Below are 17171 nucleotides of genomic sequence, written 5' to 3' on the forward strand. Positions count from 1 at the left end.
GGTAGAACTAGAAATAGGAACCCTAGAAAATGTTGCTGTTAAAGTGAGTATCATTAAGGGAGAAAAATGTCCAGGTGATGGAGAACTTAAGGAGATAATGCTAGCTTTCCCCCATAGTGTGTCTTTAACATTATGACCATTGAATTTGTCAAGTGAAACAGCAAACTACTCTTTGCATATCATTTGAACTGATAGCTCGCTTTGAAAAAAGATAAGAAAGTGGTGTTGGCAGAAAGAAAGAATGATGCCAATTTATCTTTGCTTGTCCTAAGCATTGTATGGATCGTGGTTTTGTTTTGAACAGTGAGCCATATTGCTGCAGTCCTGGTTTGTACATTTTTGAGGCTTACAGCCTGACCAGTACATGCCTAATTTTTGTATTTATTTATATTTTGCTTACCAATATGGTCCTAAGAAATGACAAAAATATTAATTACTAATACAGCCTTAATATTTAGAAAAAAAACTAAACGCCCAGAGTAGGATGGCAAAAGGCCTCTCCAGATATTACATTGGTAGGCTCAGGGTGGAACAGGCAACCCTTCAGGCATTTTGCCCAAACTGCAGGGTTTTAAAATCAAAACTCACACTTTGTATTAGGCCTAGAAACAAACTTGAAATCAGTGAAGAATAAGAAATTGCAGCCACCTTTTGTATTTGATTGATATTCTAATGCGGGGTGGCCAAACTTGCTTAATGTAAGAGCCTCATAGAATCAACATCAGATGTTTGAGAGCTGCAAGACATGAACATCAGATGTTTGAAAGCAGGAAGGAAGGAAAGCAAATAGATGGGGGAGAGAGGTGGAAAGAAAGCAGCTTTAATTTTAAATGCATTCTCCAAGCTGCTGGCTGGCTTGAAAAAGTGATTTAAAGAGACAGATGCCTTCCCCAAGCTGGCTGATGGGGTGGGGTGAGGGTTTCAAGAGCCACTCAGTAGTTCTTTGTAACAAACAGCACTGGTTAATGCTCAAAATAATTAGACGTGTATGCTTTTTGTTTTAATACAGTGCTTGTCAATTTGGCCATTTCAAAAACTTTCCTTAACTATTCTGCTATAGTTGGAATATTTTGTTCTCTGAGGCATGGCCCCAGTCCCTCCCCACAACAATTTATTATTGACTTGTCCTTTTGTCATAGGTTGTTAAACAATTGTAATATGTTGTTAGTTCAGATTTCTGTGCTTAGTGTATATAATAACACCTATTTTGATCTACATTGTAAAATTCTGACAAATTGCATCCCCTCCAAAGGCAGCAGAAGTCAGATTTTTGTCAAAGACGTCAAACACTTAAAACACAAAGAAAAGCTCTAATATTTTGCATGTTTTAAACATTAAATACAACATAGCAAAACCACCAGATCACGTCTTTTTTCTATGCATATTTTAGTAGAATTAAGAGTAGTCTTTTTTTGCCATAAAGAATGCTTGTAATGTTTTTTTTCAATTTCTTAAATTGCCCACTTTTCCCTCATTGTCCAGTTTATAGTGGTATGTATGGAACTGTTTAGAGTTGTTTTCTGTGGCTCCGGAAGGTAGGACCAGAACCAGTGGGTTGAAATTAAATCAAAAGAGTTTCCGGCTCAACATTAGGAAGAACTTCCTGACCGTTAAAGCGATTCCTCAGTGGAACAGGCTTCCTCGGGAGGTGGTGGGCTCTCCTTCCTTGGAGGTTTTTAAACAGACACTAGATGGCCATCTGACAGCAATGAAGATTCTGTGAATTTAGGAGGTGTTTGTGGGTTTCTTGCATTGTGCAGGGGTTTGGACTAGATGACCCTAGAGGTCACTTCCAACTCTATGATTCTATGATTAACTGTGCAGGAGGTCACTTCCAACTCTGTGATTCTATGATTAAGGTCAGGAGTTTAGGCGTGCTCCTTGAGTCCTCCCTTACAATGGAGGCCCAAGTAGCAGCCACTGTTAGATCTGCCTTTTTTCATCTTCGGTGGGCACGGCAGCTGGCTCCTTTTCTGGAGCACAACGATTTAGCGATGGTAATCCATGCTACGGTCACCTCAAGAATAGACTACTGTAATGCTCTCTACATGGGGCTACCCTTGACGCAAACCCGGAGACTACAGCTAGTGCAGAATGCTGCGGCACGGCTGCTAATGAGGCTGCCACGATGGGAGCACATTCAGCCAGTGCTGAAAGAGCTGCACTGGTGGCTACCTGTTGTGTTCCGAGTTCGCTTCAAGGTGTTGGTATTGACCTTTAAAGCCCTTTATGGTCAGGGACCTGCATATCTATGGGACCGCCTTTCTCCGCATATCCCCCAGAGAGCACTGCGTTCAGGGGCAAAAAACCTACTCTCGGTCCCCGGACCAAAAGAAGCCAGGCTATGCGTGACAAGATCTAGGGCTTTCTCGGTGGCAGCACCAGAGCTTTGGAATGCTCTTCCAGAAGCCATACGGGCCCTGCGGGATCTGTCTGCATTCCGCAGGGCCTGTAAGACCAAGTTGTTCAAGCAGGCCTTCGAGGCTTGACGAAGATGGCTGCCACCGAACATCACACAGAACGCCGGTGTTCACGGCTTGGAATTCTAATGCCGCTATAATGTATTCAGCACTATATAATGGTTTTAATAATCTCGAATTGTAATACGTTTTTAAACTGAAAATGTAAATTATGGTTTTATATATTTTATTTGTTTAATTGTGTAGATACTGTGAGCCGCCCTGAGTCCGCTTGCGGAGAGGGCGGGATATAAATCAAATGTAATTAATAAATGAAAGAATGAATGAATGATTAACTGTGCAGGCTGCTTTTGTTTTCTCTGACTTGCATAATTTGCCAACATCTGCAATTTAGCTACCTTCCTGCTTGTTCCTGATTCTAGATAATTTATAAATGTGTTATTTCAGAGAGCCGGTGGGGGTGGGGTGGATGACACTACTTTTTTTGAGATCATTAAGAAATTAGCCATTTATTCCTTGCATTTAGTTCCTGATTTTACCCAGTTGCAGTTTGTAAAAGGGCCATCTACCATTTATCTAGCTTGGTTACATAACCTGTTTGGATGACTTCTCACACTGAAGGAGAATAAACAAACTTTCTTCTCTTCAGTGGGGTGAAGCCATCCAATTTTTTCCCCACCACGGTCAAATCAATCAATAAGGAAGGAGGGGAGGATATATTTATAACATTAATGTTTTTTGGAGCTGGGGTATTTTATGACTGGAAGGACAGCCTCACTCTGTCCCAGGAAAGCCACACAAAATTTGCATATCCCTGTCTGTATTAAGAGGAGTTGTGACCTACTGAAGAGAACAAACCTTCAGGTATGTCCAATGTTTTGTTTGCTTTAGGAGTCTTTGAGGAAACTGTAAAAACTTTTTGGAAGTATATAATGACCATCAGATTGTCTATATCCGCTTCGGCGGGGGAGGGCGGGATACAAATAAAATTTTACCTTACCTTACCTATATGTATATTTTTGTGGGTATTATCAAAGGATGGCAAGATAGTTGTTCATCAGAGCCTTTTCCGGTTCTTAATTGTAACTCAAAGATGCTTCTTGCTCATTTACTTGATGAATATACAAGGTTAATGAGCATAAAATTTACGGAAATTCCCCTAGATCCCTTTTAAAAAGAATAACTGTTACATTTGCTATGTCCAGACCTTGGAGAAAGAGTCTTATGTTGCATTTAGGCATCATAATAAACCCTGACTTGATAAAATTCTTGATTTAATATGTTAGGTGAATGTTGCCTGCCCAAACTCTGGTAGTTTGGTGGGAGCTAAAATGGTGTTCTAAACCATAGTTCATCTGGCTTGAGTGGTTAGTTTAACCCTGGTTTGTTGTGATGTCTAAGAGACAAATCACAGTTTATTCAATAGCATCAATCCCGTTCAGTCACCTGTATAAGATTATTAATTAATTAAAGAATTAATAAAATTATGGTAGCATGGAGAAGGGAGGGGAAAATCTAGCCATTTCAGCTATATTAAGTGATTGATGGTGCTTTCCAAGGACATATTTTCCTTTTGTTTTTTTCTCCAGGCCTTTCCTCTCCTGCTAGTGGTTCCTCACTAAGCTGGACCATACAGTGGAGAAATTTAAATAGCGTTTAGACAGAAGAGCTCACTTAGATGGTTTTATTCCATTTGCCAGTGTACACAGTAGAAATTGCTTCTTAGAAAACAGTTACAATTCAGATATTGTCATAGCTTCCTCCATTTTAAGAGAGTCCCCCCTTCAAAGCTCCTTCTATTTCAGAAGAAAGCAAGTAGGTGGGTGACCTAACCATTATTGTTTGTTCCAATTTTCATTTTGTTTCTGAGGGAAAACAAGCTTAGAACATGTACAAAAACTGCAGAGACAAAAGAGTGGTGGTGTTCAGGGCTGTAAAAGATTTGTTTCATTTAAGAGTAAAAAATAATAATGGGGAATTCAATGAAAGACCCAAGGAGAAGAAGGATGGTTGATAATCCATAGAGGGAAGGGGAAATTAAGTTCCCTACGTGTTTCCTGCCTGTTTATTGCGGCTGATCATTCATAAGCTATCTGTCTATGTTGTGAAGTTTTGCCACTAGCCAAGTATGCAGGAAGTTTGTAGATTCTGCTTGTTAAAGGAAAAGCTTACCTGCATTTTTGCCATAACTTGTGTTCTACTATATATTTCTGGTAGACTATCCACAGGTTGTGACTTCTGAATGGAGCCTTGTTTTAGTTTTAGGTTGTGTGTTTTTGTTCATTAATTCCATATTTTGGTTTTCTTTCAACTCCTAAGTTTCTGCCTTACTGGTCTGTTTTTAATTTTTTTTAGCTAGTCCTCGTTTTCCATCACAAATCTACCTTTATTTGCCTTAGTGGTTTAGTTGCACTCCCTTGAAGAAAGCATCGCATATGTGAGTTATCTATGTGACTTCTTCCACAGTGAAAGCTATTGAAAAGAATTCATTTTCCTTCTCTGCAATTGCCTTGTCCTTTTTCAGTAACCTTTGTACACATGAGCATCTAAACATCCAACTATTTGTAGCAAGTTTGCACTTTTAGTTATATTGTCCTTGGCTTTGCTTGTTAACCACATGGGAGCCTTATTGGATTTTTCTGTACCTTTTCTATTTGCAAAACATATCTTGATCTATTATTGTGGCTTAATTAACTTTTTAAGTGTTCTGCTGGAAACCTCTGTTTTCAGGTTCCGTTTAACTTACCTTTCCCTTCATGTTTCAACAGATCTTCTCTTGAAATGTAGCATGACACTGTTGGGCATCTGAGAGGAATTGGTTGCTGGACTAGGTGGACCACTGGTCTGATATTGAAGGGCTCTTTTTATGTTCCTTGTTGAGAAGATGGTAGTGGCAGTGGGTTTTGTGCTCAAAACAAGCAGAGATGAGGTAGGAGCTGTTGCAGAGTAGGGAGAGGAGAGGCAGTAGTCATGTGATTGTGCAACAAGTTGTGGACCCATCAACTAAAATGCTGTATGTGCTTAGTGAAGATTTAGATAACACAATGACTGCATTAGCTGCATGTAGAAAAAGATACATAAGGTTTGTGCAGGGATGTTGTTGCAATTTTTGTATGTGTATAAACATACCAGAAGCTTTGTCTTGTACAAGTTTGGTCTAAAGTATTAAGACCAAATATCCATGAACTTTAATTTAAAAGCTTGTTTTAAAAACTATCTCCGTAAATACATACTGTATATATAAAACGGACTCTGGAGGAGCACAGAATCTAAGAATTAGTCATCAGGGAAAGTGATCCAGGTTACTCTTGGTTTAGTACAGTTAAAATGTTAGTTTTTCAGTAACTATATTTCCCACAAAGAAAATTATTTTAAAACATTAATATTTTTGCTGGGCTAATGAAGCATATTTCAAAAACTAAACAGAAGTAATTGCTCTGCAACCTTCCACGAGTTTTTACTTACAAAGTTGTTGTTTTTTAAGTTGTGTAACAGGAGCACATAGAATGTTTACTAGATCTGAAATCTGAACTTGAGCACAGCTGCTTGGAGAAGTTAATACCTTTAGGGACTTCCTGTTTGGCTGGAAGACAGTCTGCAGCTCCCTAACAGAGGGGGATTTTATTGTCACTGTTCAGGGTATTAAAGACCCCTGATAAGGTCTATGCTCATTAACCCTAGGCAAGGGTTAACCCAAGACGACTTATCTTCCTTTAATGCTGTTGATATCGAACTGGAGCAGTCAGGGAGCTGACTCCTTCATTTCTTGATGTCCGGCACTGGAATTTGTCAACCATCGTCTACAGTGACTCTAAAGTGACTTCGGTCACTTAAGGCTGTCGGAATCCAAGCACTCTAGAAGGACTGATTTTAATTGCAAGAAAATAACAGCCGGGGGAGTTGAGAACATCTAAAAGGTAGACTCATCATTCTTATCTTCACTCTGAGAGACTTTGAATATAGTTTAAACACTGAGTGGATTAATAACAGACGAAGGCAAAGCATAATTGAATGGAAAAAAAAAACTTTTACCTTGTTAAGCTGAGCTCTGTGGCTTTGGATGTGAACAACAGCAAAAAAAAAAAAAACCTTCAAGATAAGAGTGAAAGTTGGCAATGGGAGGCTGGTGACGCAGAAGAAAGAAAAGAGAGTTGCCGTGTATATATGCCCATAAACTGTAGAACCTAGAATGAACTGAGCTGAGGGGGGGCATAGCAGGAAAAGAATTCAGCTTGTGAAAATTGAACGTCGTAAAAACAATTGCCTTCAAAGATATTTTGGAGAAAAGACATATTGTTGTGGATTTTTGTGGTTGCGGTTTCTTCATGCAGCTCAAAAAACTGCGAGACTAGACACGAGATCAGTCTAAGCTGTGACAGGAAGTGAAACTAAAAGGGGCTGGACAATAAATCAGAGAAGTTAATACCTTTAAAGGCATGCAAATATCCACAGTCACCAACTGAGCATGTTTACATTATTCTGCTAAATGCAAATAAAAGCCACAAATAGATTACTAATGATTAACATGCTTAGCTTTTTATTTGGATTATAACTTATTTGGGTAACATAAATATATCTTTCCCTGACCTTATTTATAAAGCAAAAACACCAAGTTGATGCAATATCCTGTGATTGGTTTTATTCTTCTTTTATGTTACGTTGTAAATTCTTACCTTGCTTTAAGTATATTCAGTTGGAGATGCTGTGAGAGTCTGCATTTCTCCAGAGACATAATGAATTGTGGAGATATATAATCTTCAATTTAAATGGATAATGCGGTAGATTCCTTCTTTCCAAATAACATGAAAAAAATATATAATGCTGGTGAAATTTGAGAAACATCCTGTCTCATAGCTCTTGCACAGCTACTGTGTTTGAGTCTCTCCTTTCCTAGCAAACAGTGACGATCCTATTTCTATTAATTAGTGTCATAATGACAAATATGTGAATTTTAAATATATCTGTCCATGAATATGTATGATTTTTAAAAGTTCTGTTAAAAAGTATTATACTTTGAATAGAGAGTACCATTTGTATAGGATATTAATACTTTGTGCTCTTTGATCTAATTGCATGTAAGTTTTTTTTTCCTCATATAAATAAGTGTTCCATCCTGTGGAAGGCTTGACAGAGAACATTGATGATCATGAGTAATAATTCTATTTGTCTTACAATACAATTAAAGTTAGAGAAGGATTTGAGATGCATTTAATAATATTGCACAGAGGCTTAAGGCTTATCTATTTGAAAATTAATCTTGATGGCTGCAGTATCATTTAGCCTTTTGAAACAGTTAAATATCACTTGTTAGATTCTTCCAAAGAAACAGATTGCCTGCTGTATTAATTATCGGCCAAATGGTAAATGTATATCCATAACAAGTTGTAGCATATGGATAGAATAGTTGCTTTATAATTCCAGTGCTGGTCATTTTTTTAACAGCCTTTGAAGTTTGTGGTTTGGTTTGCCCTGTGCAGAGTCCTGGCAACTGCTTTATCACATCATTTGAGATCTACATGTAGAAATGTCTGGTTTTGCTTTTCCCCCGGAATCATGTTTTATTTATTTATTTTATCAAATTTGTATCCCGCCCTCTCCTAACGGGCTCAGGGCAGCTCACAACAGTTAAAAACAAACATAACATTTTAAAACAAGATATACAGTAAAATCATTTCCATAAATTTTACAATCTACATTCAAGATGCACATTGAAATTCTGATTATTTCGATGTTTCTGGCTTTGGTTCTGGTTTTGGGACTGTATATGAAATTTTCGCTTTTCTATCTTAATGTACATTTATTGGGAGTATCCTGAGCAGAAGTCTCAAAAGTTAGGTGTTTAATTACATATGAGAAGCTTCCACAGAGTTCCAGTACTCAACTAGTCCTTGATAGATGTATGAAGAAAGATTCAACAAAATTATGTTTATAAATTCCAGTACTCCTGAGGAGGGGAAAGTATAGCAGTGGAAACAGGTGCTTAGGTAAAAGAAGGGGACTAAGATGTCAGATGGCTTGGTCCCCTTCCAGCCTGCATCCCATCCAAAAGGTTGCAGACAGAAGAAGACGGCAGATTAGAGACTAGAGACTCAGAGCAGCTTACAGTCTCCTATATCTTCTCCCCCAACAACAGACACCCTGTGAGGTGGGTGGGGCTGAGAGGTCTCTCACAGCAGCTGCCCTTTCAAGGACAACTCCTGCGATAGCTGTGGCTATCCCAAGGCCATTCCAGCAGCTGTAAGTGGACGAGTGGGAAATCAAACCTGGTTCTTCCAGATAAGAGTCCGCACATTTAACCACTACACCATAGCATACCAAACCTTTAATGGCATAACAGTTGCAAATAAAAATACACAGAATATAAAAATTTAAACATTGGAGATAAAATCAAAATGAAACCGAGCTTACAGATGCATTCATACATGGTCAAATTTAAATTTAAGGATGTCAGCCAAAAATTTTGCCACAGCCTCACTAACCTCCCCCTTAGTATCGTTCAATAAATAATAACAGGGTGGCAAAATAGACAAATCTGGGGAGAAAGAAAGCTTGCAAAATAAATCTTTACCGAGATTTTGATAAAAGGAACAATCAAGCAATATATGCTGAATTGAGTCGGGAATATTTGCTCCACAGGAACAGAGTCTGTTGCCTAAAGGGACTCGATGATACCTCCCTTGTAAAACTTTGGAGGGAAACGCATTTAGTCTAGCCAACATAAATGCCCTGCGATGACTTGGAATGGTTAAGTCTGATAGATAATGGGGCATTTTGCCGCAGAAAGCATAAAGACCTAAGGAAGCTGGGGAGCAAATATAAGGGTCTGTTGGACGTAGTTTCGTTTCCTCCAACTCCAGCAGTCTCAGTTTAATAAATCTGAAGATATATGACTCATCAGAAGAAAAAAAATAATCAACCTCTATCCCCAACTGGTTAAGTTTTACATAAGAACTGCTGACCAGGATGAAATATATGGGTCTCTTTTCATACAATCAAGAAGGCTGTTAGGATCTGTTCTAAAGTGAATTTTGAGCCAGAATTTAAACACTGCAATCCAGGCTTTTTGTCTCCACTAAAGACTGACCCACTTCAGAGCAGAGAGCAAAGTAGGACACACATTTTGGCATACCAAGAATTTGTCTAAAGAATGAGGCTTGAATGCCCTCCACTTTCCTGGTAAATGCTGAGATGTATATACGGATACCATAGAGAATTTGGGCTAGCATTTTAGCTTTGAACACCTTAATTGCTGTCAGAACTAATTGGTTGCCCCTTGCAAAGAAAAACTGTTTAATTTGAGCAACCGAACATTTAGCCAAGTTGACGGTGTTGTTACGATGTGAAACCCAGCTTAACTTGTGATTAAAAGTGATCCCCAAGTATTTAAAATTGTTTGTTTGCTCAGTTGTTGAGTTGCCAATAAACCATCTCTGTGGGCGCCAGCAATTTGAAAAGAAACTACTTTAGATTTGGCATAATTGATAGAGAGTGAATTAGAATTACAGTAGTCATAGAAGGCATTCAAATACCTTTGCGGGCGCACACTTGTGCAAGAGAGGATGATAGTATCATTGGCATTAGCTTGGCCTGCTAGTTTAGGTAGATGACCATTAATAGGGTTCAAAAATTGTACTACACCCAACTGGCTCTCAGACAGCAGGGCTAGGTTAAGTAACTTGCCTCCAACATTGGCATTGTACAATGCCAGGTCCATCAATAAGTGCTTTGGGACTTCCTGCTGGAGCAGGACATAAACCCGGTTTGCATGACCAAGACCTGGGTGCGAGATGGGGAGACAGACAATGGCTCTTCCAGTTGCATCCCTCTCCTGGTTCTCAGTCCTCTACCAATTGCAGACTAGTGGCCAGGGGTGGGTGGGGTGGCTGTGTTTCTCCAGGAGGCTTACTCCTTCAGGGCACTCCCAGCACCAAAGATCACCAGCGTGGAATGTGTCAGCCTTGTGTTGGAAGCCGAGGAGAGTTTGTCTATCTGGCTGGTGTACTGACTGCCTAATACACCAGCCAGTGCCTTGCCATCTCTGATGGAGGCCATAACATGCTGGACGCTGGAACACCCTAGGCTTTTAGCCTTGGGTGACTTCACCATCCATCCCAGTAACACAACCTCCACACAGGCAGCAGACCCTAGGGTCATCCATGGTGGAACTAGGACTCTCCCGACATGGAAAGACTCTCACTCACAAGGCTGGACACACACTGGATTTGATCTTTGCGATGGGAGTTACAGTGGACCGGATTACTGCAGATGCAGTGCTGTGGTCAGACCACTTAAGTTCTGAAGGCCTGTATGAATGTCCCACCTCGCCCCTGTTTAGGCGGTGAGCATATTTTGGCTTGTCCAAGGAGTCAGATGGACCCCATGCAGTTCCAGATGGCTCTCTGGGATCCCTCGCCCCCTGGCGGCTAATTAGATGACCTAGCGGAAGACTGGTATAGCTGATTCTCTGCAGCTATCGATGAGATCACTCCCTGGCACGCTTTGCACTTCCATTCAAACTGGGCTCCACGGTACACCTCAGAGCTGCGGCTGATTAAACAGACACTCAGACAGTTAGAGAGGCAGCAGCAGCGTGCTAGTGGCAAGGAGACAAAAACATCTTATAGGTAATTTATGAGAACCTATGAGGTGGCAGTCAAGGCCACTAAGAAAGTTTACTTAATGGCCTTGATTGTGTCTGCGAACTCGTGCCCAGCACAGTTTAGAACAATTCTGTCTTTGACTACCCTGCTGCAGAGCAGACCAAATGCTAGGAAATTGGATATCTGCTGTGAGGCTTTTGTGAGCCTTTTCACAGATAAAGTCTGTTGCTCTGCCATGATCTCCCTGCCACAGTTAATAGTAAATGAGCTTAAGGCTCCATGCACGTCTTCTGGTCTGATTCTGGATCAATTCATTCAGTTCAGCATGGAGGAAGTTGACAGGATTCTCTCCACTGTTCACCTGACCACTTGCAGATTAGATCCATGCCCATCGTGACTAATTAAAGCTAGCTGGTGGAGCTATGGGACCCCCTAAGGGAAAATGTCAGTAAACCCTAACTGAACGGACTTTCCCTGGGGGCCCAAAGGAGGTAGTGGTTCACCCTCTCTTGAAAAAACCATCATTGGACCTGGCCATTTTGGCAAACTATCGACTGATGTCAAACTTGTCTTTTTTGGGCAAGATAATTGAGAGGGCAGTGGTAATTCAGTTGCAGAATTTTCTGGAGGACGCTTTCATATTAGATCCATACCAGTCAGACTTTCGCCCAGGTCACGGGATGGAGTTGGTACTAGTCACCCTCATGGATGACCTCCAAAGTCATCTGGATCAGGGAGTGGCCCTGGATTCCTCTTTAACTATGGAGGCCCAGGTAGCAGCCACTGTCAAATCTTCTTTTTACCACCTCTGGCTAGTTAGGCAGTTGGTTCCCTTCTTCGACCGTAGTGACCTAGTGACAGTGATCCACACTATGGTCACCTCAAGATTAGACTACTGCAGTGCTCTCTACATGGGACTGCACTTGTCTCAAATCCGGAAGCTTCAACTGGTGACGAATGCTGCAGGCAGGCTGTTATTGGGTCTCTCCTTGCAGGAACACATTCAGTCTGCTCTGAAAGCACTGCATTGGTTACCTGTTGCATACAAGATTCATTTCAAAGTGCTGGTTCTTACCTTTAAAGCCCTATATGGCCAGGGACTTGCATACCTATGGGGACCACCTTTCCCCACATGTTCCCCAGAGAGTACTATGATCAGGGTTTCAAAACCTTCTTTCGATCCCTGGCCCCAGAGTTGTCAGGCTGGCTGCAGCTATATCAAGGACCTTCTTGGTTGCAGTCCCACACTGGTGGAACAAGCTCCCCAAGGATGTTAAGGCCCTGAGGGATCTTCTAAATTCCTCAGGGCCTGTAACATGGAGCTCTTCCACCAAGCCTTTGTTCACTAAATCTGGAAACTGCCTGAACTAAATTGAGCTGGTCACCATGGTGCCTCGCCTTTCGATGTGATCTGTATTTGGAGGTTATGAATGTTTAATATCTGAAGAAAATTCACTGTACTACCATCATTAAAATAGCACTTTTAATGTTTATAATAGTTTTAAATGATTTTATTGCTTTAATTTATACCTATTGGCTTTGTTTGCCATCTTGAGCCTGCTTCAGCAGGGAGGGCGGGATATAAATGGAACTAACTAAATAAATTTATGTTTACATATCTGAGAGACCACCTCTCCCCATATGTGCCCTGAAGATCCTTGCGCTCATTGGACCAAGATCTAGCTAGTGTTTATCCCCGGCTCAAAAGACCTCTGATTGGCCTCAACCAGAGCCAGGGCTTTTCCGGCCAAGACCTGGTGGAATCAGCTCCCACTGGAGATCAGGGTCCTGCAGGACCTTCTGCCATTCCACAGGGCCTGTAAAATGGAGCTGTTCTTCCAGACCAGGGGTGGCCAAACTGTGGCTCGGGAGCCACATGTGGTTCTTCCACATATATTTTGTGGCTCTCAAAACCCCCACTGCCCTGTTGGCCAGCTTAGAGAAGGCATTTGTCCCTTTAAATCACTTCTCCTAGCCAAGCTAGTGAGCAGCTTGGAGAATGCATTTATAGTTAAAGTTGCTTTATTTCCACCTCTCCCTTCCTCCTCCCTCCTATTTACTTTCTCTCGCTGTCTTGTGGCTCTCAGACATCTAATATTCATGTCTTGTGGCTCTCAGACATCTGACGTTTATTCTATGTGGCTCTTAAGTTAAGCAAGTTTGGCCACCTCCACCTGTGTTCCAGACCTTTGGGTGAGGCAGTAGGTGTTGACAATGTTGGTCTCCCTGCTGCAGTCCTATCTGGCTTCCACTATATGTCACCTATGTAGCCTAAAGATGTCTTTATATAAAGTGCTGCCTACCTGTTTTAATCTACTGTTTTAACAATTTTATCCATATTTATTGCATATTGTAATAGCATATTGTGGTTTGTCTCTGTTGTGATCTGCCCTGAGCCCACTTGCAGGGAGGGTAGAATAAAAATTTGAACAAATAAATAAGAAGGTAAAGAAAAATCACACTATAGTTTGTAATATAAGCCTTAGCGCTAGATACCTTTTATTGAAGTATTTTACTTCAGTGGTTGAAACAGGAAGAAAACAGTCATTTTTAACAAACATAATTGTTTACACAGTATTTGAAAATTCTGAAGTTGTAAGCAGGAAAAAATGCTAACTATAAGACAGATTGCATGTATAAATGTTTTTAAATTGTCTTAAGATACAATTATATATATTTTTTATTTTCATTGAAGAGCCTTAAAAGAAAAACATAAGAAAAACAAGTCAAATTCAACCAGTCTCATTTTACAATTTGATAATTAATCCCTTTCGATCTAGACTTGGTGATACATCTGCTGCATAATTAGAGCAAATCTCGCAATAGATGATCTGGACATATATGGAAATGTCATTTTAGAACTTAAAAGTGTGACTAGCTCTTGAATTCTGCCTAGTGTTTTTCGTACTGGCCAAAGTTTTCAGATGAGTAAATGACAAATGTAGTGTTTGGGAGTAGTTAGTTTGTCTATACTTAGGAGTCTTGCCACATCGCATGCATTTTAGGGGAGAAAATCCAGTCGTCTTATGAATAATTGGACAACAGGTAAACAAAGTAGTCACTTAGTTCTGAAGTCTGTAGTAATGTCAGAGACCCTATTGAGGTTTTCCAGTCTTTTTTTTTTGGGGGGGGGGGGGGGGGTTGGTATATATTGTTTTTCCCAGATAATCCTTGTTTTTATGTAGTTCATACAATAAAACCTTATTGCATTTGCTCAAATTCAGCAAGTAATTTTGAATCTCATTTGAATGAAGAAATGTCAGTCAGTCAGTTTATTAATACAGTCATTGACCAGAACATATAAGTCATTTAGAACAGCCCTAAAAGTACATTATACAAAGTCCCACAAAGAGTCTACATATTAAGATTTGATGACTTGAGGGTTATAACAGTAAAAAAGAATATAACAGATTATTATTTAACCTTTTAAACCTTTTAAAAAGTCACTTTAAAATTTGTTAGAAGATTTACAGTTTGGCCTACTTGTCTTGCTTTTTGCGTTCTTTATAAACCTGGGAATGGAACCTAGCCACCTGTCTTGTTGTCTGGTGGTTCCTATCTGACAGAAGATAATCTGATTTGAGTTTATTTAATCTGCCAGGGAACCTTTCCAACAGCAGGCTAATAATTTCCCTTCGACTCACTGTATGAAAAGAACAATTAAAGAATATATGCTCCAGAGAATCTATTTCAGATTGGGAACAGGACTAGAGCCTAAGTGCATAAGGAGTCACTTTATACCTATGAAGGAAATTTCAGCAATAAAAGTATCTTTTGAATCCTTGTGTGCATTAGTGTTGTGTGTATGAAAGAGAAGGAAGATGTTCAATGATTAAGGGAGGGACGGTGGCTCAGTGGTAGAGCATCTGCTTGGTAAGCAGAAGGTCCCAGGTTCAATCCCCGGCATCTCCAACTACAAAGGGTTCAGGCAAGTAGGCATGAAAAACCTCAGCTTAGACCCTGGAGAACCGCTGCCAGTCTAAGTAGACAATACTGACTTTGATGGACTGAGGGTCTGATTCAGTATAAGGCAGCTTCACATGTTCATATATATGATGATAAAATGTTTGAATCAACTGCATAAGTTTAAACACAGTACCAACCATATTTAGTTCAGGGATTAAGTATGTTTGCTTACAGTTGTTATATCTTAATACAGATGATTAGAACCCATGGTACAGACTGTGTGGGCAGTGTATTGTCTCTTCAGAGATTATTTTATTTCTCTTGCACCTTATGTTTAGTGGAATGGAGAATGCCTGCAGAAATGGCTGAAGCTAAGAGAAATTGCACAAATGTGCTTTATTTGTCAACTGAGAACAGAGAAGAGATGAGTCAAATTGTGTTTGTGTTTGTTGTGTTTAATAGTTACAACTTGACATGCTTAGAAGTAAAGGTATAGGAATCAGAACTATGAACACTAGCCTTCAACTCTTTTAAGCAGCTGATTTTACCTGATTAACAGTACTACATACAAAAGGAAACTTGGCCGGTAAAGCAATCAATGACTATGCAAATGTATAAGCAAAATATGCAAATGAGTATAATTCTATGAAGCAGTAGTCATAGTTCATAATTTATCTATTGATGACAAAAGAGTGTTCCAGTTTTCACAGCTTAATTTAGAGATTGTTTCAGTTATGAGATCACACTTCAATATTGGTGCTTGCTGTATTTCCAGTTAGTGTTCCCGCTAAGTCAGCGTGAGCTAGCTCACAGAATTTTAGCCTCCAGCTCACACATTTTTGTCTTAGCTCAGGAAAAACAGCCCCAGAGGACAATAATTTATGCAGTAACTCACAACTTTAACACCAGTATCTCACAAGGTAGAATTTTTGCTCACAAGACTCTGCAGCTTAGAGGGAACATTGTTTCCAGTACATATTTATTGTTCCTAAGAATGTAAAGTTCATTTTTCATCTTCTTTGATGCCTTAGAGAATATAAACAACACATTATAAATATCTTGCTGTTTGTAGTTTGAGATCTCTCTATAAAAGAATATTCACTGTAACTCAGTAGTATGAAAATTGAACCTATTACAGGGTACGACGCTTAAAATAAAGATGAAAAAGGCATCTTTCCACATGGGCTAACTTGTAATCTACAAGTTACTTCTTTTCCAGAAGCAGAAACATTATCTAGTTTATGTCCTCTAACATACCTTCAATATAGGTAGTACAATAAATCAGTCACTTATCTAATTAATTGGGTGGAAGTATTGCCCCAGGCAAACTGGCAAGTTCCAGTTTTCACCTCTGACTTTGAAGTTAGTTGCTTTCTAAATTAAATGCCAACCAAATGTACTGCCCCTTTTTTGTGGAAGGGTGGTTATGAAGTTTCACTTTTCATGACCGTAGCTGTTTTAATGTGGAAGAAAGACCAAGTAAGCCTAGTGCAGCATTCTGTTGGAGGCAGGAGGCTGATACCTTCAGTGCTATGCTTTTTCACTATTGGAAACTTGTTACCTGTATTTTGCGGGTGTGGGAGGAGTGGTAAGTAGGTAGAGTGGTATTATAGGAGCATGTTTCTATCTTGTATGACACCTAAAACCAGCAGATGTACTAGTATTGTGAACTAATTTCCTGCTTTTTCTGTATAGGCAGAGGGAGAAGATAGCCTTAAAAAGATGCAGTTGATGGAACTTGCAATTCTCAATGGCACGTACAGAGACGCCAATATCAAATCACGTAAGTATTACAGAACTATGGTGCCTTACATATAAGGATTCTTACAAATCACCTTTGTTCACATAGAGCAGATAAAGTAGACAGAGCATGTATTCTTACTGAGCCCGGTTTTGGTAACCCCTTCAATGATCCTAATGACATATGGACTACATCCAACAGAACCAGCTTCCTATGTGTATTTATTTTTCAGATTTATAATCCACCCTCCCTGCAGGTGGGCTCAGGGTGGATCACAGACAAATATTTGGGCCATTCGACATCACATCAAGCAATAGATAATAAATAATTAAAACAGAAACATGTAAAAGCAGGTTGCAGCATTTATCATATGCATATTCTGCTGTGCTTTTCTAGAATGTACACATTTTCAGTTCACAGTTCTTCTCACTTTATGATACATTTACATGGGTGGGTGTATTTTAATATCATAGCATTATGCTATTTGGTGTTCTGCAGTTTCTG

General features: G+C 39.8%; 1 protein-coding gene across 9 annotated transcripts in view; it reads left to right on the top strand.

Annotated features, from left to right (window-relative positions):
• QKI (QKI, KH domain containing RNA binding) overlaps positions 1–17171 on the top strand; it is a 231118-nt gene that overhangs the window by 166064 nt on the left and 47883 nt on the right. For all 9 annotated transcript variants that reach the window (XR_009555581.1, XM_060241968.1, XM_060241987.1 and 6 more), the window contains exon 5: positions 16622–16709. Coding sequence is in view for 8 of the 9 variants with exons in the window: in XM_060241968.1 (XP_060097951.1) it covers positions 16622–16709 (88 nt within the window). In the remaining variant the exon portion in view is untranslated. The remainder of the gene's footprint in view (positions 1–16621; positions 16710–17171) is intronic.

Source organism: Heteronotia binoei, chromosome 1 (assembly GCF_032191835.1).
Source record: "Heteronotia binoei isolate CCM8104 ecotype False Entrance Well chromosome 1, APGP_CSIRO_Hbin_v1, whole genome shotgun sequence".
Taxonomy (NCBI): domain Eukaryota; kingdom Metazoa; phylum Chordata; class Lepidosauria; order Squamata; family Gekkonidae; genus Heteronotia; species Heteronotia binoei.